Source organism: Nerophis ophidion, linkage group LG18 (assembly GCF_033978795.1).
Source record: "Nerophis ophidion isolate RoL-2023_Sa linkage group LG18, RoL_Noph_v1.0, whole genome shotgun sequence".
Taxonomy (NCBI): domain Eukaryota; kingdom Metazoa; phylum Chordata; class Actinopteri; order Syngnathiformes; family Syngnathidae; genus Nerophis; species Nerophis ophidion.
The window spans coordinates 39,377,781-39,395,614 of NC_084628.1; the positions used below are offsets into that span (position 1 = coordinate 39,377,781).

Sequence of the window (17,834 nt, forward strand, 5' to 3'; positions counted from 1 at the left end):
ACTGCCGGCAACGCCAGAGTGGAAGAGGGTCCAGTCCCTCTCGAGAGAACTGGTTCCAGAGCCCTTGCTGTGCGTCGAGGTGAGTCCGACTATATCCAGCCGGAACTTCTCTACCTCGCGCACTAGCTCAGGCTCCTTCCCCCCCAGTGAGGTGACGTTCCACGTCCCAAGAGCTAGCTTCTGTAGCCGAGGATCGGACCGCCAAGTGCCCTGCCTTCGGCTGCCGCCCAGCTCACAATGCACCCGACCTCTATGGCCCCTCCTATGAGTGGTGAGCCCATTGGAGGGATGACCCACGTTGCCTCTTCGGGCTGTGCCCGGCCGGGCCCCATGGGAACAGGCCCGACCACCAGGCGCTCGCCATCGTGCCCCAACTCCGGGCCTGGCTCCAGAGCGGGGCCCCGGTGACCCACGTCCGGGCGAGGGAAATCTGGGTTCATTTCGTTACAACGAAATGAAAAAAATGAACATTTAATATTAATATTAATAAAAATGAACATGTAATATTAACACCTGAAACATAGACAAGTCACAATTACATGTAATATTAACACCTGCAACATAGACAAGTCACCATTTTTGACTTAGTAAATAATAGTGATGTGCGATACCACTGATTTTTGACTTAGTAAATACTAGTGATGTGCCATACCACTGATTTTTGACTGAGTAAATACTACAGATGTGGGATACCACTGATTTATGACTTAGTAAATACTAGTCATGTGCGATACCACTGATTTTTGACTTAGTAGATACTAGTGATGTGCGATACCACTGATTTTCGACTTAGTAATAAATACTAGTGATGTGCGATACCACTGGCTTTCTTTAAATATTAACACCTGCAACATAGACAAGTCACAATTACAAGTAATATTAACACCTGCAACATAGACAAGTCATAATTTTTGACTTTGTAAATACTAATGATGTGCGATACCACAAATTTTTTGACTTAGTAAATACTAATGATGTGCGATACCACTGATTTTTGACTTAGTAAATACTAGTGATGTGCGATACCACTGATTTTTGACTTAGTAAATGCTAGTAATGTGCGATACCACTGCTTTTTGACTTAGTAAATACTAGTGATGTGCGATACCACTGATTTTTTGACTTAGTAAATACTAGTGATGTGCGATACCACTGATTTTCTTAAAATATTAACAGCTACAACGTAGACAAGTCACAATTACATGTCATATTAACACCTGAAACATAGACAAGTCATAATTACATGTCATATTAACACCTGCAATAACGATTCTATAATTGCATATTGGAACTTGTCCTATTAAAAGCACCTTTGACTCACCTTTCTAAACAAATGCAGCACCCATAAAGCACACCTTCAAGTTTATTTGCATGCCATCCATCTTCCAAGCCGGGGTTGTCCAAAACCCATGCAGGTTGAAGTTGGGTTGACTTGCCTTTGAAAAGTGCAGCTGAAACGCCCTCTGCTGGAAGCTTCAATCTAGACAATGAATCCCAAGGTAGTGTACATATATGGTGAAGTATGTTTTTTAATGTGATCAATTAGGGATCAATTGTTTCAAATCATTCATTATGAAACATGATTTAGGAGGTTAAAGATAAAACTTATGTGCAAAGTCTCTCTGTGAAGGCTACTCGGTCATCATGCCGGCCCCCTCGCCTCCCGTGGCGTCAGAGAGGCTGAGCTCCTCCAACATGTCCGTCAAGGAGATCCGTGGTGCGCCGTCGTCTTCTGTGTCACTCTCCACTGGCATCTTTGAAGCATCTGAAATGATAAAACATACACATTCATTGGCCATTTTGGCGTGAAGCTAAAAGGTAAGCAGGCCCTTTAAAAGTATTTTAATGTTAATTTAATGACTGCATCCAAACGAGCACTGGACATACATGCCTCTAGTTAGATAATTATGAGAACAAGGGAAAGATATGTTCGGCCCCAAAAATATTTTTACAGGGCTGAAGTCCGTTGTTGGGCCGCGAGCGCCTGATAAGAAATAGGGGCCGCAGCAGTACTCAGATGTAATACAGTTTTCCACCACTTGTGGCAGTAATGACAATCTCAAACAAAAGAAGTCTGGAGCTTAAGTCATAGAGAAGTTGTTTAAGCGCAAAAATGATGACCAAAATGCTGAAGCTGTATTTATTTGCACTTAAATTTCATAGACTTTTTTTTTTAACAAACATTTATTTATTTTAGCACTGCGTAATTGTATTATAAATAATTTGTAACGAGTCTTTTTTTTTGCGGTCAATCTGATTAGTATTTTTTTGTAATCAGCCTGACGCATGCCTTGATAAAATTCTTTGTGATTAGTACATGTTTTTATATTATTTGACAAGGTTCGACACTGTAAGTAGGTTCAATAATTTCTATTGAAAACAATTAAATTCAGGGGTAAGATTACCAATTGAATGGCAATATTTAAATGGGCCCCAGGCAGTTCTATAGTGAAAACGTTTGGCTCAACTGCATACACTTCCATCCATCCATCCATCCATTTTCTACCGCTTGTCCCGTTCGGGGTCGCGGGGGCAATGGAGCCTATCTCGACTGCATTCGGGCGGAAGGCAGCGTACACCCTGGACAATACAGATAGACCGACAACAATCACACTCACATTCACACACTAGGGCCAAATATGTGTTGCCAATGAACCTATTCCCAGGTGCATGTCTTTGGAGTTGGGAGGGGCCTATCCCCAGGTCCATGTCTTTGGAGTTGGGAGGGGCCTATCCCCAGGTGCACGTCTTTGGAGGTGTGAGGGACCTATACCCAGGTGCACGTCTTTGGAGGTGGGAGGGGCCAATCCCCAGGTGCATGTCTTTGGAGGTGGGATGGGCCTATCCCCAGGTGCATGTCTTTGGAGGTGGGAGGGGCCTATCCCTAGGTGCACGTCTTTGGAGGTGTGAGGGACCTATCCCCAGGTGCAAGTCTTTGGAGGTGGGAGGGGCCTATCCCCAGGTGCACGTCTTTGGAGGTGGGAGGGGCCTATCCCCAGGTGCATGTCTTTGGAGGTGGGAGGGGCCTATCCCCAGGTGCACGTCTTTGGAGGTGGGAGGGGCCTAACCACAGGTGCATGTCTTTGGAGGTGGGAGGGGCCTATCCCCAGGTGCATGTCTTTGGAGGTGGGAGGGGCCTACCCCCAGGTGCATGTCTTTGGAGTTGTGAGGGGCCTATCCCCAGGTGCATGTCTTTGGAGGTGGGATGGGCCTATCCCCAGGTGCATGTCTTTGGAGGTGGGAGGGGCCTATCCCCAGGTGCATGTCTTTGGAGGTGGGAGGGGCCTATCCCCAGGTGCACGTCTTTGGAGGTGGGAGGGGCCTAACCCCAGGTGCATGTCTTTGGAGGTGGGAGGGGCCTATCCCCAGGTGCATGTCTTTGGAGGTGGGAGGGGCCTATCCCCAGGTGCATGTCTTTGGAGGTGGGAGGGGCCTATCCCCAGGTGCACGTCTTTGGAGGTGGGAGGGGCCTAACCCCAGGTGCATGTCTTTGGAGGTGGGAGGGGCCTATCCCCAGGTGCATGTCTTTGGAGGTGGGAGGGGCCTACCCCCAGGTGCACGTCTTTGGAGGTGTGAGGGGCCTATCCCCAGGTGCATGTCTTTGGAGGTGGGAGGGGCCTATCCCCAGGTGCATGTCTTTGGAGCCGGGAGGGGCCTATCCCCAGGTGCATGTCTTTGGAGGTGGGAGGGGCCTATCCCCAGGTGCACGTCTTTGGAGGCGGGAGGAAGCCGGAGTACCCGGAAGGAACCCACACAGTCACGGGGAGAACATGCAAACTCCACACAGAAAGATCCCGAGCGTGTGATCGAACCCAGGACCTTCGTATTGTGAGGCAGACGCACTAACCGCTCTCACACCGTTTTGTTTTGAGAAAAAAGTCACTATTGTAAAACCAAACAAATGTAACAAAAATATTGATTTTAAAATGTAAACAAGACTACAATTACTGACATACAGATATTTTTAAATATATATAACGCTGTTTGCACTGACAGTGGAGGAGAAACCAAGATTTGGGGCTTGGAGAACTGGAGTCTGGCTCTGTGGTGGGACAGAATCGTTATGTACTGTATATAATATAAGATATCAGTATATATCATATACTGTACATATATTATGTAAATATTACATGTTATATTTTATATTGCTACTACTGTACATTTTTAGTCTATTTTATACCTGCATTGTCCTGTCCATCCTTTGTAACTGAGCTACTGTGTGGAACAATTTCCCTTGTGGATCATTGAAGTTTGTCTAAGTCTAATTTGTGCTGTGCTGATATTATTCAGCACAGCACACACAAAGATCAAAACTGCTAAATGCCTGAGTTTTTGTCTTTATGTGTGGGGTTTATAACAGACAAAAGACCTCAAAGTGTTTAAACAATCGTTATGTGTGGAGTGGGGGTTATATTCTTAAGATATTTGCACCAACGTGACACGGTTTCCACTGGTAGCTTAAGTTGACACAAAGTATATAAGGCAATGTTAGTCACGTGCAGTTGCTTACCTCTGTAGATGTTAACATTCTTTCGCAGAGCCTCATCTTCCTCCAGGTCTTCAAGGAAGTCCTGGTATTGTCTGAGAACAAAAAACAGGGTTAACCCAAAGCGACTCCATCTAGTCACCATCGTAATATCAATAGTGAAATCAAAACCAGGTTTAGATTTTTTGGGGGAGACAATCTTATGTTTAGAAAACCCATATTATAGGTAGTGGGCTGTTTTGAGGAGTTATTGTTCAAATGTATCTGTAGTAGTAATATTAATTAAAACTGCAAGCAGCGTTGGTCGGGCCCGCCTTTGGCTGCTGTCCCCGCGACCTAAACCCGGATAAGTGTTAGAAGATGCATGGATAGTAGCTACTATTATATATAGGGTATTGTGTGTAGAATTTTGAGGACAAAAAAGAATTGATTCAATTTCACATTGTCATTGTCTACTGTTAGTCCTAAGTGTCCCAATACTTTTGCCTAGTGTTACTCCTGAGTGTCCCAATACTTTTGTCCAGTGGTAGTCCTAAGTGTCCCAATACTTTTGTGTAGTGTACCTACCTTCTCTGCATTGTGTGGGCACGCTAGTGCTTCCTGCTTTTAAGCAGCCATCTTAAGACAACTGTAGCACAGCAGCATCAGCGCAGTGGTTCTTTGAAGGTTCATAAAATCAAAACCGGAGCAGTAATCAAAACACTTTCGATAACTTTTAATCAGAAGGGTTCAATCTCTCTCCTGTGCGAGTTTGAAGCCGAAACGACAAACGCGCTCAGAGGAGATAATGTTTGAAGAAAGGTGACAGGTTTTTACAAAACTTTTGTTTTGAAGGGATAATTGCCAACTTCCTGTGGATTTTTGCTGAATATTGTCAATTATTAAAATGTAGGTCTAAGTGAGACCTACATAGAGGTTTTTGTTTCATGTCTCTCATACATTCCTACCGGATGTTACAAGCAGTTTTGTCTGTGTTTTCTTCCTAGGAGCAGTTTTTTCTGTGTTTTATTCAAAAATTGCGCTAGAGCGCAATTTGGAGTTTTTTTTTTTTATTAGATTGTAATTTTTGCCAGTCCTGATAGGTGTGTCAAGTTTGGTGAGTTTTGAAGCATTTTAAGGGGGTCAAGTTACAGCGCAAATAGACAAAAATTGCATTTTTTTAAGGCAAATTTTGCTTTGAAGGGATTTTTGCAAAATTTTGGCCCTAGAAGGTAAAATTATGAAATCTAGGTCTAAGTCAGCCCTACATAGAAGTTTTTGTTTTATGTCTCTATGACATTGCTAACGGAAGTTAAAGGCAGTCTGTTTTTTTTTTTTTCCGTAGGGGGCGCTAGAGGCAATTTTGGTTTTTGGGGTTTGGTTCTTTAATAAGTTGGGAAGGTTTGCCGGACCGATGTGTTTGTCAAATTTGGTGAGTTTTGCAGCATGTTAAGGGGGTCAAATTACAGCGCATAGTTGCGGAAAAATAATAAAGAAAGAAACAAAGAATAAAACGCACAAAATTCAATAAGTCCTTTGGCCCTTTGGCCCATTGCAAAAGGACTCCTTTGGAGTCCTTTTGCAATGGGCCATGCGGCCCTAATAATGTTGCGTTTATTTTGCGTGGTGCGCTTTAAATAATTTCGACCACATCTAGGAATTGATTTGACGGGAATCTTCAGATTGTTTGCTTGGTGCTGTGATACACGGAAAGCGTCGTAATTTGCCACCTCAGTAGAATGCATGTCCACCTTTGGCACAGTCACTGCAGAAAAAACATTATGTGTATTATTCTAGGACAAATGCTATGTGTGCAGGGATTTTCCAGCCTGGCGCTGGCTAGTTCTAGCTTAACTGACTCCAAACCCGGACAAACAGACAGTGTAATTGCCTGTGACCGGGCTTGCTCTAGTGTAGTTAGTCAAGTGTGACTATGTTCCTAGACAGGATTGATAGCGCCTTCCTGGTTAGGGTGAAGGCCGTCCCTCATCAGCCCCAGAAATAGGGCCAATTATCAATAAAGGTCAGTGACTTCACTATAAAAGTGGGTGACATTGTTATCACCAGGAAGGATGAGATCACCTACCTAGGTTCCATTCTAGAGGCTAATCTTTCCTGTGATAAAATGGCAACCAAGGTGATCAAAAAGGTCAACCAAAGAACGAGATTCCTCTACAGAATCTCCTCTCTGGTCAACAAAAGTGAAGTGAAGTGAATTATATTTTATATAGCGCTTTTCTGTAGTGACTCAAAGCGCTTTACATAGTGAAGCCCAATATCTAAGTTACATTTAAACCAGTGTGGGTGGCACTGGGAGCAGGTGGTTAAAGTGTCTTGCCCAAGGACACAACGGCAGTGACTAGGATGGCGGAAGCGGGAATCAAACCTGCAACCCTCAAGTTGCTGGCAAGGCCACTCTACCAACCGAGCTATGCACCTTGAGGATTCTAGCGGGAACTCTCATTCAACCCTTCTTCGATTACGCTTGCATCACCTGGTACCCCAGCACCTCCAAAACCCTCAAATCTAGACTCCAAACATCCCAGAATAAGCTAGTCCGGTTACTTTTAGACCTCCACCCCAGATCACACCTCACTCCAACCCACTTCTCCAAAGTGGGCTGGCTCAGGGTGGAGGACAGAGTAAAACAACTTGCACTGAGCCTAGTCTATAAAATCCGCTACACCTCCTTGATACCGAAGTACATGTCAAACTACTTAACGTAAATGACCGCCGTAACCACAACACCAGGGGGAGCTCCACAAACCACGTTAAACCCAGATTCCCATCTAACAAAGGTCTTAACTCATTCTCTTTCTATGCCACATCAATGTGGAATGCACTACCAACAGGTATAAAAGTAAGTGCATCTCTATATTCCTTCAAAACCGCTCTAAAACAACACCTCCAGGCAACTTCAACACTTTACTAATACCCTCCTCCATTCACATCCCATCTCCCCGGATTATAAACAACTCAAATGTACTTCTAATGTATATACTTGTTCTTATGCTATGTGAACTCACTATGTTCTCTGCTGGCTGTACATATCCTACTAAATAAGACCTACACTGTTTCAATGTCCACATTTCTCTGTTGATGCAATTGTTGATGACTGGAGTTCTGATATCAACCAAAGCTCCTCATCCCACCCCCCGGATTGTAAATAATGTAAATAATTTAATGTACATACTATGATAATTAACTTGTGTGATGACTGTATTATGCTGATAGTATATATTTGTACCATGAATTGATTAACGTGGACCCCGACTTAAACAAGTTGAAAAACTTATTGGGGTGTTACCATTTAGTGGTCAATTGTACGGAATATGTACTGAACTGTGCAATCTACTAATAAAAGTATCAATCAATCAATCAAAAAAGGTTAGTTCCTGTTGTCTAATGTTTTTCTTGTAGCTTCACAGTGAATGACGGCGATACCTCTCGTCATCTGTGTCCATGCTCTCTCGGTCTCTTGCCATCTCCAGCAGTTTCCAGTTCCTGCGCCTTGCTCTGCGGCTGCGGTCGTAGCTCTTCTTGATTAGCACCTTAAGGGAACATTTCCTTCTGATTAGTTCAACGGCGCCACGGTTTGCGAGAATAGTTTTACTTATGTGGGAGACGGGCCACATGTTGTGGCTCGCCACTAGGTGGAAGTATTAAGTCATTGAAGACGAGTATTACCACATCAGGTACATGGTGTGGGTTCATCTTATTCAGGAATTCGTCGTTGACATTGGAATTGGCAAAGTCGAAGCTGTGAGGAACAAAATAGCAATTAGATAGTACTTTATTTATTCCATTAGGAGAGTTCCTTCAGGAAAATAACAATTTTCAGCACAATCCCATTCAAGATCAGACAAACATTAAAGGGAGACAGAACAGGATCGCTGTCGGGTCTGCCGGCTTCCAGCGCCCCTTAGAAAAAAAGATGAGATACAGGTAAACAAATAGAAGATTAAAATAAAAAAATCGGTCTTAGCCTGGGCCCTGGAGAGGGGGTGCAGACTGAGGCAAAGGGAAAAAAAAAAAAAACTCATAGCCATAGTACACATCCCTCTTACATGTATGTAAGAGGGAAACATCAAAGAACACAGAGGACATTAAAGACATTAAAGCAGCAGATGCAACCAGACACTTCTACATACAGCTATGAATAAAAAGTAAAAGAAACATATCCACTGTGGTGGCCTCTGCGGTGTTCCACTCCATTGTCCGCTGGGGTGGAGGGAGCATGGCCAGAGACAGGAGCAAACCCAACAAAGCAACCAAGACAGCCGACTCCAGTCTCGGCCAGTGTCCAGTCCGCATGGATGAGCGATGATACGCCCAAATTGTAATCAGTCTTTCTGTTGATCCAGCAAAAAAGTACTCAAGTGCTAGTCCTTACCCCATGACCAGGTCTCCGATGTTAAGCAGGTGGCCGAGGAATGTGCGGCAGTGGTACTGCTGACTGGTGTCCATCTCAGATGTTTTTTGTACCCACACCTCAGCCAGAGTGTGCTGTACAACAAAGAATAGATACATCAATTGTTGGCAGAGCTACAAATGGGCAGCCCACAGGTTATATTAGATTTATATTGTAAATCATAACATTGATGAATAATGACCAAGTAATGGACAAAAATGTTAGGGTCTATGTGTGCGTAGGTAACCTTTATTAATGAGACATATGGGTGGGGAAGTTCTGGATTTGTAAAATTGTATCCATGCAAGACTCTGTCAATGGCTTACTGCAACACAGGTAACACGGTGTATTAACAGTGACGAAAGCTTAACATTTAAATCAACACATCAAATTATAGTATATTACTTGGGAAATAATATACAATATATACCAAGTCACTGACTTTACCTCGGGGAAAATAATAAAACAGCTCTTTATTCTGTTCTACATGGTAGTGTGCTGGGGGGGCAGTACATCTAAAAAGGACAGCTCCAGACTTGAGAAACTGATCAGGCGGGCCGGTTCTACAGTCGGAATGAAACTGGACTCACAGAGAAGAGGACTGTTGACAAACTAGTGAGCATCCTGGATGATGCCAGTCACCCTTTGCATAGCGTTATCAGTAGCCAGAGGACCCTGTTCAGTGCTAGACTGCTTCATCCCAAGTGCAGGACTAATAGACTCAAAAACTCCTTTGTCCCACATGGCATTAGACTGTACAACTCCTCTCTGGGGCAGGAGGCGGGGGGTACTAGGATGACAAACAATAACAGTGCAATACGTTTTCATAACATGGTCACTACTGCCTACTTTGTCTTGTTATATTCTTATTTTACTGTTATATTGTTATTCCCATAGTTGCTTTTTATTTTTTATTCTTATTGTAATATTTCTCTATTTTGTTTCCATTTAAACCCCCATTATTTACTTTTTTAAATTGATCTCAACTCTGTACACTGCTGCTGGAATTTTAATTTTCCTGAAGGAACTCTCCTGAAGGAATCAATAAAGTACTATCTATGTATCTATCTATTCATTTTGGGAGTGAACGGAGTTGTCAGAACGCTGGTTCGTAATCTATTAATAAAGTGTGACTGACCTATCTGACTGTTTGTTGACATTCCCTTTAGCGCAGCTCCATCTAATGCGGGGGTCTCAAACTCAGTTTACCTGGGGTAGGCTGACCATATAGTGAAATCTCAAAAAGACGCCACCTATATGCGTGCCAAGCCCGGGACTAGGTGAACATTTGCCAATGATGCTCGACATTGATTTATAAATAATATATTTATTTAAATAAAGCATTTTTTCTCCTCTATTGAATAGTATAACAAACTAGGCCCACTTATATTCTGTAATATTCACAGTTTAAGAAAAAGTGCAGAGGTAGCAATATTCAAAATAACCTCTTGTATGTAATATAAACATAAATAATGCCTCAAAACAGGTTAATTAAATTTAAACAAAAAACGGGTAACAGCCCATTTATTAAAATGTCTCATCTCAGTCCGGTGGACCATTCTAATGTAAGAAATATAAATATCGCCTCAAAACATTTGAAACAAAAACAGAGGTTCTCAGAGAATACGCCACAGGTGAAGAGAATTTCACAAATCAGTTAAAACAACACAAATTGAGGTAGCATTTCTGAGCCAATTATTTTAGGCTTATGTAAAAAAAAAAAAAAAAAAGGCCCCAAAAGTCGCCCCCAGGTCTTGGGGTCCTGGAATTGTCTTTGCTCATCACAAACCTTTTTCTTCACTGCAGGCTTTAAAAAAACATGTTTAGGGTTGTGGAATACATTTGTATTTAGCCCACGTATGGAGAATAATGTTATTTCTGCGATGTGCGTCGTTCTGCTTTTCTTCCCTACAACAACACGGTAGTCGGCGGATAATAGTACCGGGATAGCGAGCGCAAAAAAAGTGACAGCTCCCGAAGTGTTATATAGAAATATATGTAGTGTTCATCGTGTGAGGCAATGCAAATTAAACAATAAAGAAAACAAGTAACGGTTTGAATTGGTCCAGGTTATCGGGGACTGTTAGTACTGACGGACAGGTGTCGCGGTGTGACTGCAGCCCAGCCACGTAAGAAAATCCTTGTCTCCATGGCGACGTCTCTGTCGCTTTCACTCATTTGCCGCTTTTCCACTAACGCAGGGGTAGGCAACCCAGAACGTTGAAAGAGCCATTTTGGAGCCAAATAACACAACGCTGTCAAGCGCCATTCATATAAAACTCGCGGGCCGCCCTAACGTTTAACTTTCATATTAAGTTGGGGGCCGCAAAATAACGTCTCGTGTCTGAGACCCCTGATCTGATGGATGCATAACGTAACCCCAGCCTCTACTGTAGCGTCTATTCCAGACCTGAGCAAATTAAGGCCCCGGGGCCACATGCGGCCCTTTAAGCGTTACCATCTGGCCAGTAGGACATTCCCAAATAATTGTTTTAGATCTTTAAGATGGAAAGTGTAGCTGCCATTATGATGTGCAATGTTTTCTAATGCCGTGGTTCTCAAATGGGGGTACGCGCAGCCCTGGGGGTACTTGAAGGCATGCCAAGGGGTACATGAGATTTTTTTTAAATATTCTAAAAATAGCAACAATTCGAAAATCCTTTATAAATGTATCTATTAGAGATGTGGGGAAAAATCGATTCGAATACGAATCGAATCCGTTGTGCGATTCAGAATCATTTCTCATTTTTAAAAGAATCGATTTATTTTTTATATTTTTTTTAAATAAATCAATCCAACAAAACAATACACATCAATACCATCCAATTCCAAAACCAAACCTGACCCAGCAACACTCAGAACTGCAATAAACAGAGCAATTGAGAGGAGACACAAACACCACACAGAACAAACCAAAAGTAGTGAAACAAAAATGAATATTATCAACAACAGTATCAATATTAGTTATAATTTCAGCATAGCAGTGATTAAAAATCCCTCCTTGACATTATCATTAGACATTTATAAAAATAATAAAAAAGAACAATAGTGTCACAGTGGCTTACACTTGCATCACATCTGTACTATGGCTATGAGTCGTTTTTTTTTTTCCCCCTTGGCCTCAGTCTGCACCCCCACTCCAGTGCCCAGGCTAAGACCGATTTTTTTTTTTTGGATTTTTTTTAAATTGTATTTTAATCTTTTATTCTTTTCTCCCACCCCCCGTTTACCTGTATGTAGACTTTTTTTGTAAGGGGCGCTGGAAGCCGGCAGACCCGTCAGCGATCCTGTTCTGTCTCCCTGTAATGTTTGTCTGATCTTGAATGGGATTGTGCTGAAAATTGTAATTTTCCTGAAGGAACTCTCCTGACGGAATAAATAAAGTACTATCTAATCTAATCTAATAAATTTGACAACACACTGTGTCCAATGTTTTCACAAAGATAAAATAAGTCATATTTTTGGTTTGTTTAATAGCTAAAACAAATTTACATTATTACAATCGGTTGATAAAACATTGTCCTTTACATTTAGAAAAGCTTTTTACAAAAATGTACTACTCTGCTAGCATATCAGCAAACTGGGTAGATCCTGCTGAAATCCTATGTATTGAATGAATACAGAATCCTTTTGAATCGGAAAAATATCGTTTTTGAATCGAGAATCGCGTTAAATCGAAAAAAATCGATATATTATCGAATCGCGACCTTAAGAATAGATATTGAATCGAATCGTGGGACACCCAAAGATTCGCAGCCCTAATATTTATTGAATAATACTTCAACAAAATATGAATGTAAGTTCATAAACTGTGAAAAGAAATGCGACAAAGCAATATTCATTTTTGTGGACATGTTCCATAAATATTGATGTTAAATATTTCTTTTTTTGTGAAGAAATGTTTAGAATGAAGTTCATGAATCTCTATTACAATCCCCAAAGAGGGCACTTTAAGTTGAGGATTACTTCTATGTGTAGAAATCTTTATTTATAATTGAATCACTTGTTTATTTTCAACAAGTTCTTTTTTCCAAATAGTTCAAGAAAGACCACTACAAATGAGCAATATTTTGCACTGTTATACAATTTAATAAATCAGAAACTGATGACATAGTGCTGTATTTTACTTCTTTGTCTCTTTCTTTCAACCAAAAATGCTTTGCTCTGATTAGGGGGTACTTGAATTAAAAACATTTTCACGGGGGGTACATCACTGAAAAAAGGTTGAGAACCACTGTTCTAATCAGCCTAAGTCTTCAACTATACGAAGTCTTTCAATGGTTGGAATCTGCATCATATACTAGTTAACTATGGTCATCTAATTACTTACTATGGTCACCATGAGGTATCATATTGTAGGAGGTTTTTTCTTCCACTTTGTTAAATTTTGGTTGATTGTAAAATATGTTGTTAATATTCAGTGTTTTATCCTTCATAGTTAATATTGTAAATCCCACATTCTTTATTTTCATCTACATTCTGGGTGTCTCATTCAGTAAAAAAAACATTTCTAATTCCATTCCGTTTTTTAAGGCGGCCTGTCATAACGTTTTTAGCTTACAATCATTATTGTGAGGTTTTGTATTAGTATTCCTAAAAATAGATATACTGGCCCCCCCAGACACAGTTTTTTTTTATCTAAATCTGGCCCCCTGAGTAAAATAATTGTCCACGCCTGGTCTATTCTATGTGCCTTATAACGGACCTGGGCAAAAAAAAGGCCCGGGGGTCCACATGCGGCCATTTAAGCTTTTCAATCTGGCCTGCCGGACATTCCCCCCAATTTTTTTTTTTAGATCTTCAAGACGGAAACTGTAGCTGCCATTATGATGTGCACTCATGTTTTCTAATGACCGTAAGTCTTCAACTGTACAAAGTATTTCAATGGTTGGAATCTGCGCTTTTGCATGACATACCAGTTACTAAGGCGATCTAATTAGTTACTATGGTAATCTAATTAGTTATTATGGTCATCTAATTAGTTACTATAGTAATTTACGTCACAGCAGCTCAGACGAACTGCCAAGCAGTGTGGGCGGGAAGCGTTTCCACAGACGTGGAAGGAGCTTTTCACAACACAGTTCTAAAGCTTAGTGATATATCAGATTGTTGGTGGGTTTAATTTTTACCTTGCGTTCATATTTCACTGTTTGTTGCATTTTTGTTGTGTTTCACGTAGGGGTGTAACGGTACGTTTGTATTGAACCGTTTCGGTACAGGGGTTCCGGTTCAATGCGGAGGAATATCGAACGAGTTCAACACGTACATATGAAGTAGCCGCCTATGCTAAAGTCTTAACAAGCTGCCCCGCTCCGTTCTGCCTCTGTGTATGTACACAGCACCCTGCATTGTCCCGCCCACACAACCATCTAATTGGTTACATACAAAGCCAATCAGCAATGCGTATTCAGAGCGCATGTCGTCAGGGCTTCAGTGTCGGTGTCGAGCAGATAGGTCTTTAGCAGGGGAACAACGCACTCTCCCCAAATTATATTCCAAGTAAACTACTTTCTAAACATCATTTTGATGTTGACCTTCTAGAAACAAACTGATGCTCAGCTCACTCGCAGTCCTGGCTTTAGGTGAAGGCTAGTTAGCTTTTAGCGAAACGTTAACTCATTTTGCGGTGTGTGTGTGTGTGTGTGTGCGTGCGTGTGTTACGGACAGTGTTGATATAGGTGTGTTGAAGCAGCAAAAAAGGACATTATATTAAATGAAGAGTTTCTGTCTCTGATAGTGTATAAAATAATTTAAGTGCATCATAAAGCCTACATAAACTCCATGGTAGTCAGGCATGAATTTTCAGCTATAGTTACATTAATCATTAGTAATGTAGCAGCCTAGTTTTGAATGGCAGGGTCCCTGCTATCACATGTTGATACATATATAACATTTACATAATAAAAATCAACTACAGGCTTCCCCAATGCTGTAATAAATTAAGCATGATGAGTTGACTTGAAACTGTTTAATGTTGCATTTTTTATATGTAGAAGAAAAGTTGTGTCATTTTATTTAATCAAAGCAACAACTTGAGGCAGTTTAATGTGGATTAACGTGGGCAGAATTATTATAGTGTTCCCAATGTTAAAAGGATCAAGCCATTGTTTACAAATTTGGTAAATAAATACCCCAAAAAATGTATTTTTTGTTGTTTTCTTACTGTACCGAAAATGAACCAAACCGTGACCTCTAAACCGAGGTACGTACCGAACCGAAATTTTTGTGTACCGTTACACCCCTAGTTTCACGTGATTGTAAAATATGTCAATTGAAAGGGTGTGTGACATTCATTGTTTGTCAATATTCAGTGTTTTATCAGTCATAGAAAAATGTAAAATTACATTACATTTTTTGAGGCGGTCTGTCATAATGTTTTTAGCATTCAATCAGACATTAATGTAAGGTTTTGCATTTGTGTTCCTAAGAATAGATAAACCAGCCCCCAGACACATTTTTTTTCTCTAAATGTGGCCCTCAAGTCAAAACAATTGCCCAGGTCTGCCTTATAATGTGGTGCGCCTTTTATACGAACAAAGTTAAAATAGGCCATTCGTTGAAGGTGCGCCTTATAATCCGGTGCGACTTATAGTGCGGAAAATACGGTACATCAGGTAATGTCAACAGTCATGAGCAATTCTACAAATGCTATTCCTGTGTCGCACATTAATATTGTTAAAGGCCTACTGAAAGCCACTACTACCCACCACGCAGTCTGATAGTTTATATATCAATGATGAAATATTAACATTGCAACACATGCCACTACGGCCTTTTTAGTTTACTAAATTACCATTTTAAATAGGCGCCAGCGCCCCCCGCGACCCCAAAAGGGAATAAACGGTAGAAAATGGATTGAGGGATGGGAGTTTCTTGTTGAAAACGTTGTGTAATGATGAGGTGTACGCAAGACGTCATGGGCTGTTAGGAATATGAGCACTGCACACACACACAGCTAAAAGTCGTCTGCTTTAACGGCATAATTATACAGTATTTTGGACATCTGTGTTGCTGAATCTTTTGCAATTTGTTTAAATATTATTAGAGAAGTCATAGTAGACAGATGGAGTTGGGAAGCTTTAGCCTTTAGCCACACAAACACACGGTGATTCCTTCTTTAAAATTCCTGGAGGTGAAACTTTACTATGGATCAAAGCGCGGTCAAGCCAACATGGATCCCTACCGAATGTCAACCAGCAGGCTTCGGTGAGAAAATTGTGGTTAAAAAGTCAGTTCTTACCGGAGAAAAGCTGAGCTTGTGCCGTCCATAGCTGCCGTTGACTCCCCTGAGACATTGGCATCAAGACACCCGTGGAGACACCCTTCCGACTATCAGGTACTATTAAACTCACTAAAACACTAGCAACACAATAGAAAGATAAGGGATTTCCCAGAATTATCCTAGTAAATGTGTCTAAAAACATCGGAATCTGTCCCAATGCAATGCAATCGCGGTTTGTTTTTTTTATTTAACTTTTTTTTTTTTTCTAGTCCGTCGCAGTCAATATTCTCAAACACGAATCTTTCATCCTCGCTCAAATTAATGGGGTAATTTTTGTTTTCTCAGTCCGAATAGCACTTTTTGTTGGAGGCTCCCATTAAAATCAATGTGAATATGTGAGGAGCCCCCACACGTGTGACGTCATCGTCTGCGACTTCCGGTAGAGGCAGGGTTTTTCTCTTAGCACCGAAAGTTGCGAACTTTATCGTGGATGTTCTCTACTAAATCCTTTCGGCAAAAATATGGCAATATCGCGAAATGATCAAATATGACACATAGAATGGACCTGCTATCCCCGTTTATATAAGAAAATCTCATTTCAGTAGGCCTTTAAAAATGTATTTAAAACATTGCTAGTACAGCAAAAGGTTTTCTCACGGTCACAGCCTGACTCTGGAACAAATTCATTCAATTGCCTTTTTTTGTATGGAAGAGGGAAAAAAAATTGTTCGGCTGTGAAAATTCTGCAGGAATTAACAAAAATTCTGGCCGCTAAATATGAAACCCTAACTGGTGCTACTTCAGGATTTTTTGTGGCCAATGTTTTGTGAGAGGAGCATCAATATTAATAAAAGCATTCAGAGAACTGCATCACGGCAAACCTCATTCCCCATGCCATCGATTTGCTAACATTTCTGTCACGTTGGCTTGAATTCCACACGCCGCTCCAGAAATACTGTAATGGATCATCATTGATTGCAGTCTGTTCTCCAGCCACGCTCACCTTATTGGACCTCATGCAGGCCCCGGCAGACAGCTTCTGGTCTCTGATGATGTCAATATCCATGACGATAAACTCCTCCAGTTGCCGTGGGTTACAGAGGCTGTTGAAGGGATGGCGCCAGTATGTGTTCCCTTCCACCTCAGCAACTGGGAGTCAGAAAATGCTTTATTTATAAGAAACATATGCATGTCATGGTGCAAACGTACAAAATAGTGGTTAGCGTTATTTACATTTATTTTCTTGATACTGTTTTTTAATCAATTAAGTTGCAAACACTGAGCCTCCTTGGTAAGGTCTATTCAGGTGTACTGGAGAGGAGGCTACGCCGGATAGTCCAACCTCGGATTCAGGAGGAACAGTGTGGCTTTCGTCCTGGTCGTGGAACTGTGGACCAGCTCTATACTCTCGGCAGGGTTCTTGAGGCTGCATGGGAGTTTGCCCAACCAGTCTACATGTGCTTTGTGGACTTGGAGAAGGCATTCGACGGAAGTCCTTTGGGGTGCTCAGAGTACGGGGTATCGGACTGTCTGATTGTGGCGGTCCGCTACCTGTATGATCAGTCAGAGCTTGGTCTGCATTGCCGGCAGTAAGTCGGATACGTTTCCTGTGAGGCTGCCCTTTGTCAACGATTCCCTTCATAACTTCTTTGGACAGAATTTCTAAGCGCATTTAAAGGGGAACATTATCACCAAACCTATGTAAGCGTCAATATATACCTTGATGTTGCAGAAAA

The 17,834-nt window shown here is 41.5% G+C and overlaps 1 protein-coding gene across 4 annotated transcripts in view; it reads right to left on the minus strand.

Moving 5' to 3' along the window:
• Positions 1-1,511: 1,511 nt before the first annotated feature.
• The window catches only part of nmd3 (NMD3 ribosome export adaptor), a 59,615-nt gene continuing 43,292 nt past the window's right edge, over positions 1,512-17,834 (minus strand). For all 4 annotated transcript variants that reach the window (XM_061878103.1, XM_061878102.1, XM_061878101.1 and 1 more), the window contains 6 exons: positions 17,102-17,247; positions 8,859-8,971; positions 8,153-8,225; positions 7,910-8,016; positions 4,511-4,581; positions 1,512-1,765 (listed from right to left, as the gene is read on the minus strand). In XM_061878103.1, the coding sequence (XP_061734087.1) occupies positions 1,632-1,765; positions 4,511-4,581; positions 7,910-8,016; positions 8,153-8,225; positions 8,859-8,971; positions 17,102-17,247 (644 nt within the window). In that variant the 3' untranslated portion in view covers positions 1,512-1,631. The remainder of the gene's footprint in view (positions 1,766-4,510; positions 4,582-7,909; positions 8,017-8,152; positions 8,226-8,858; positions 8,972-17,101; positions 17,248-17,834) is intronic.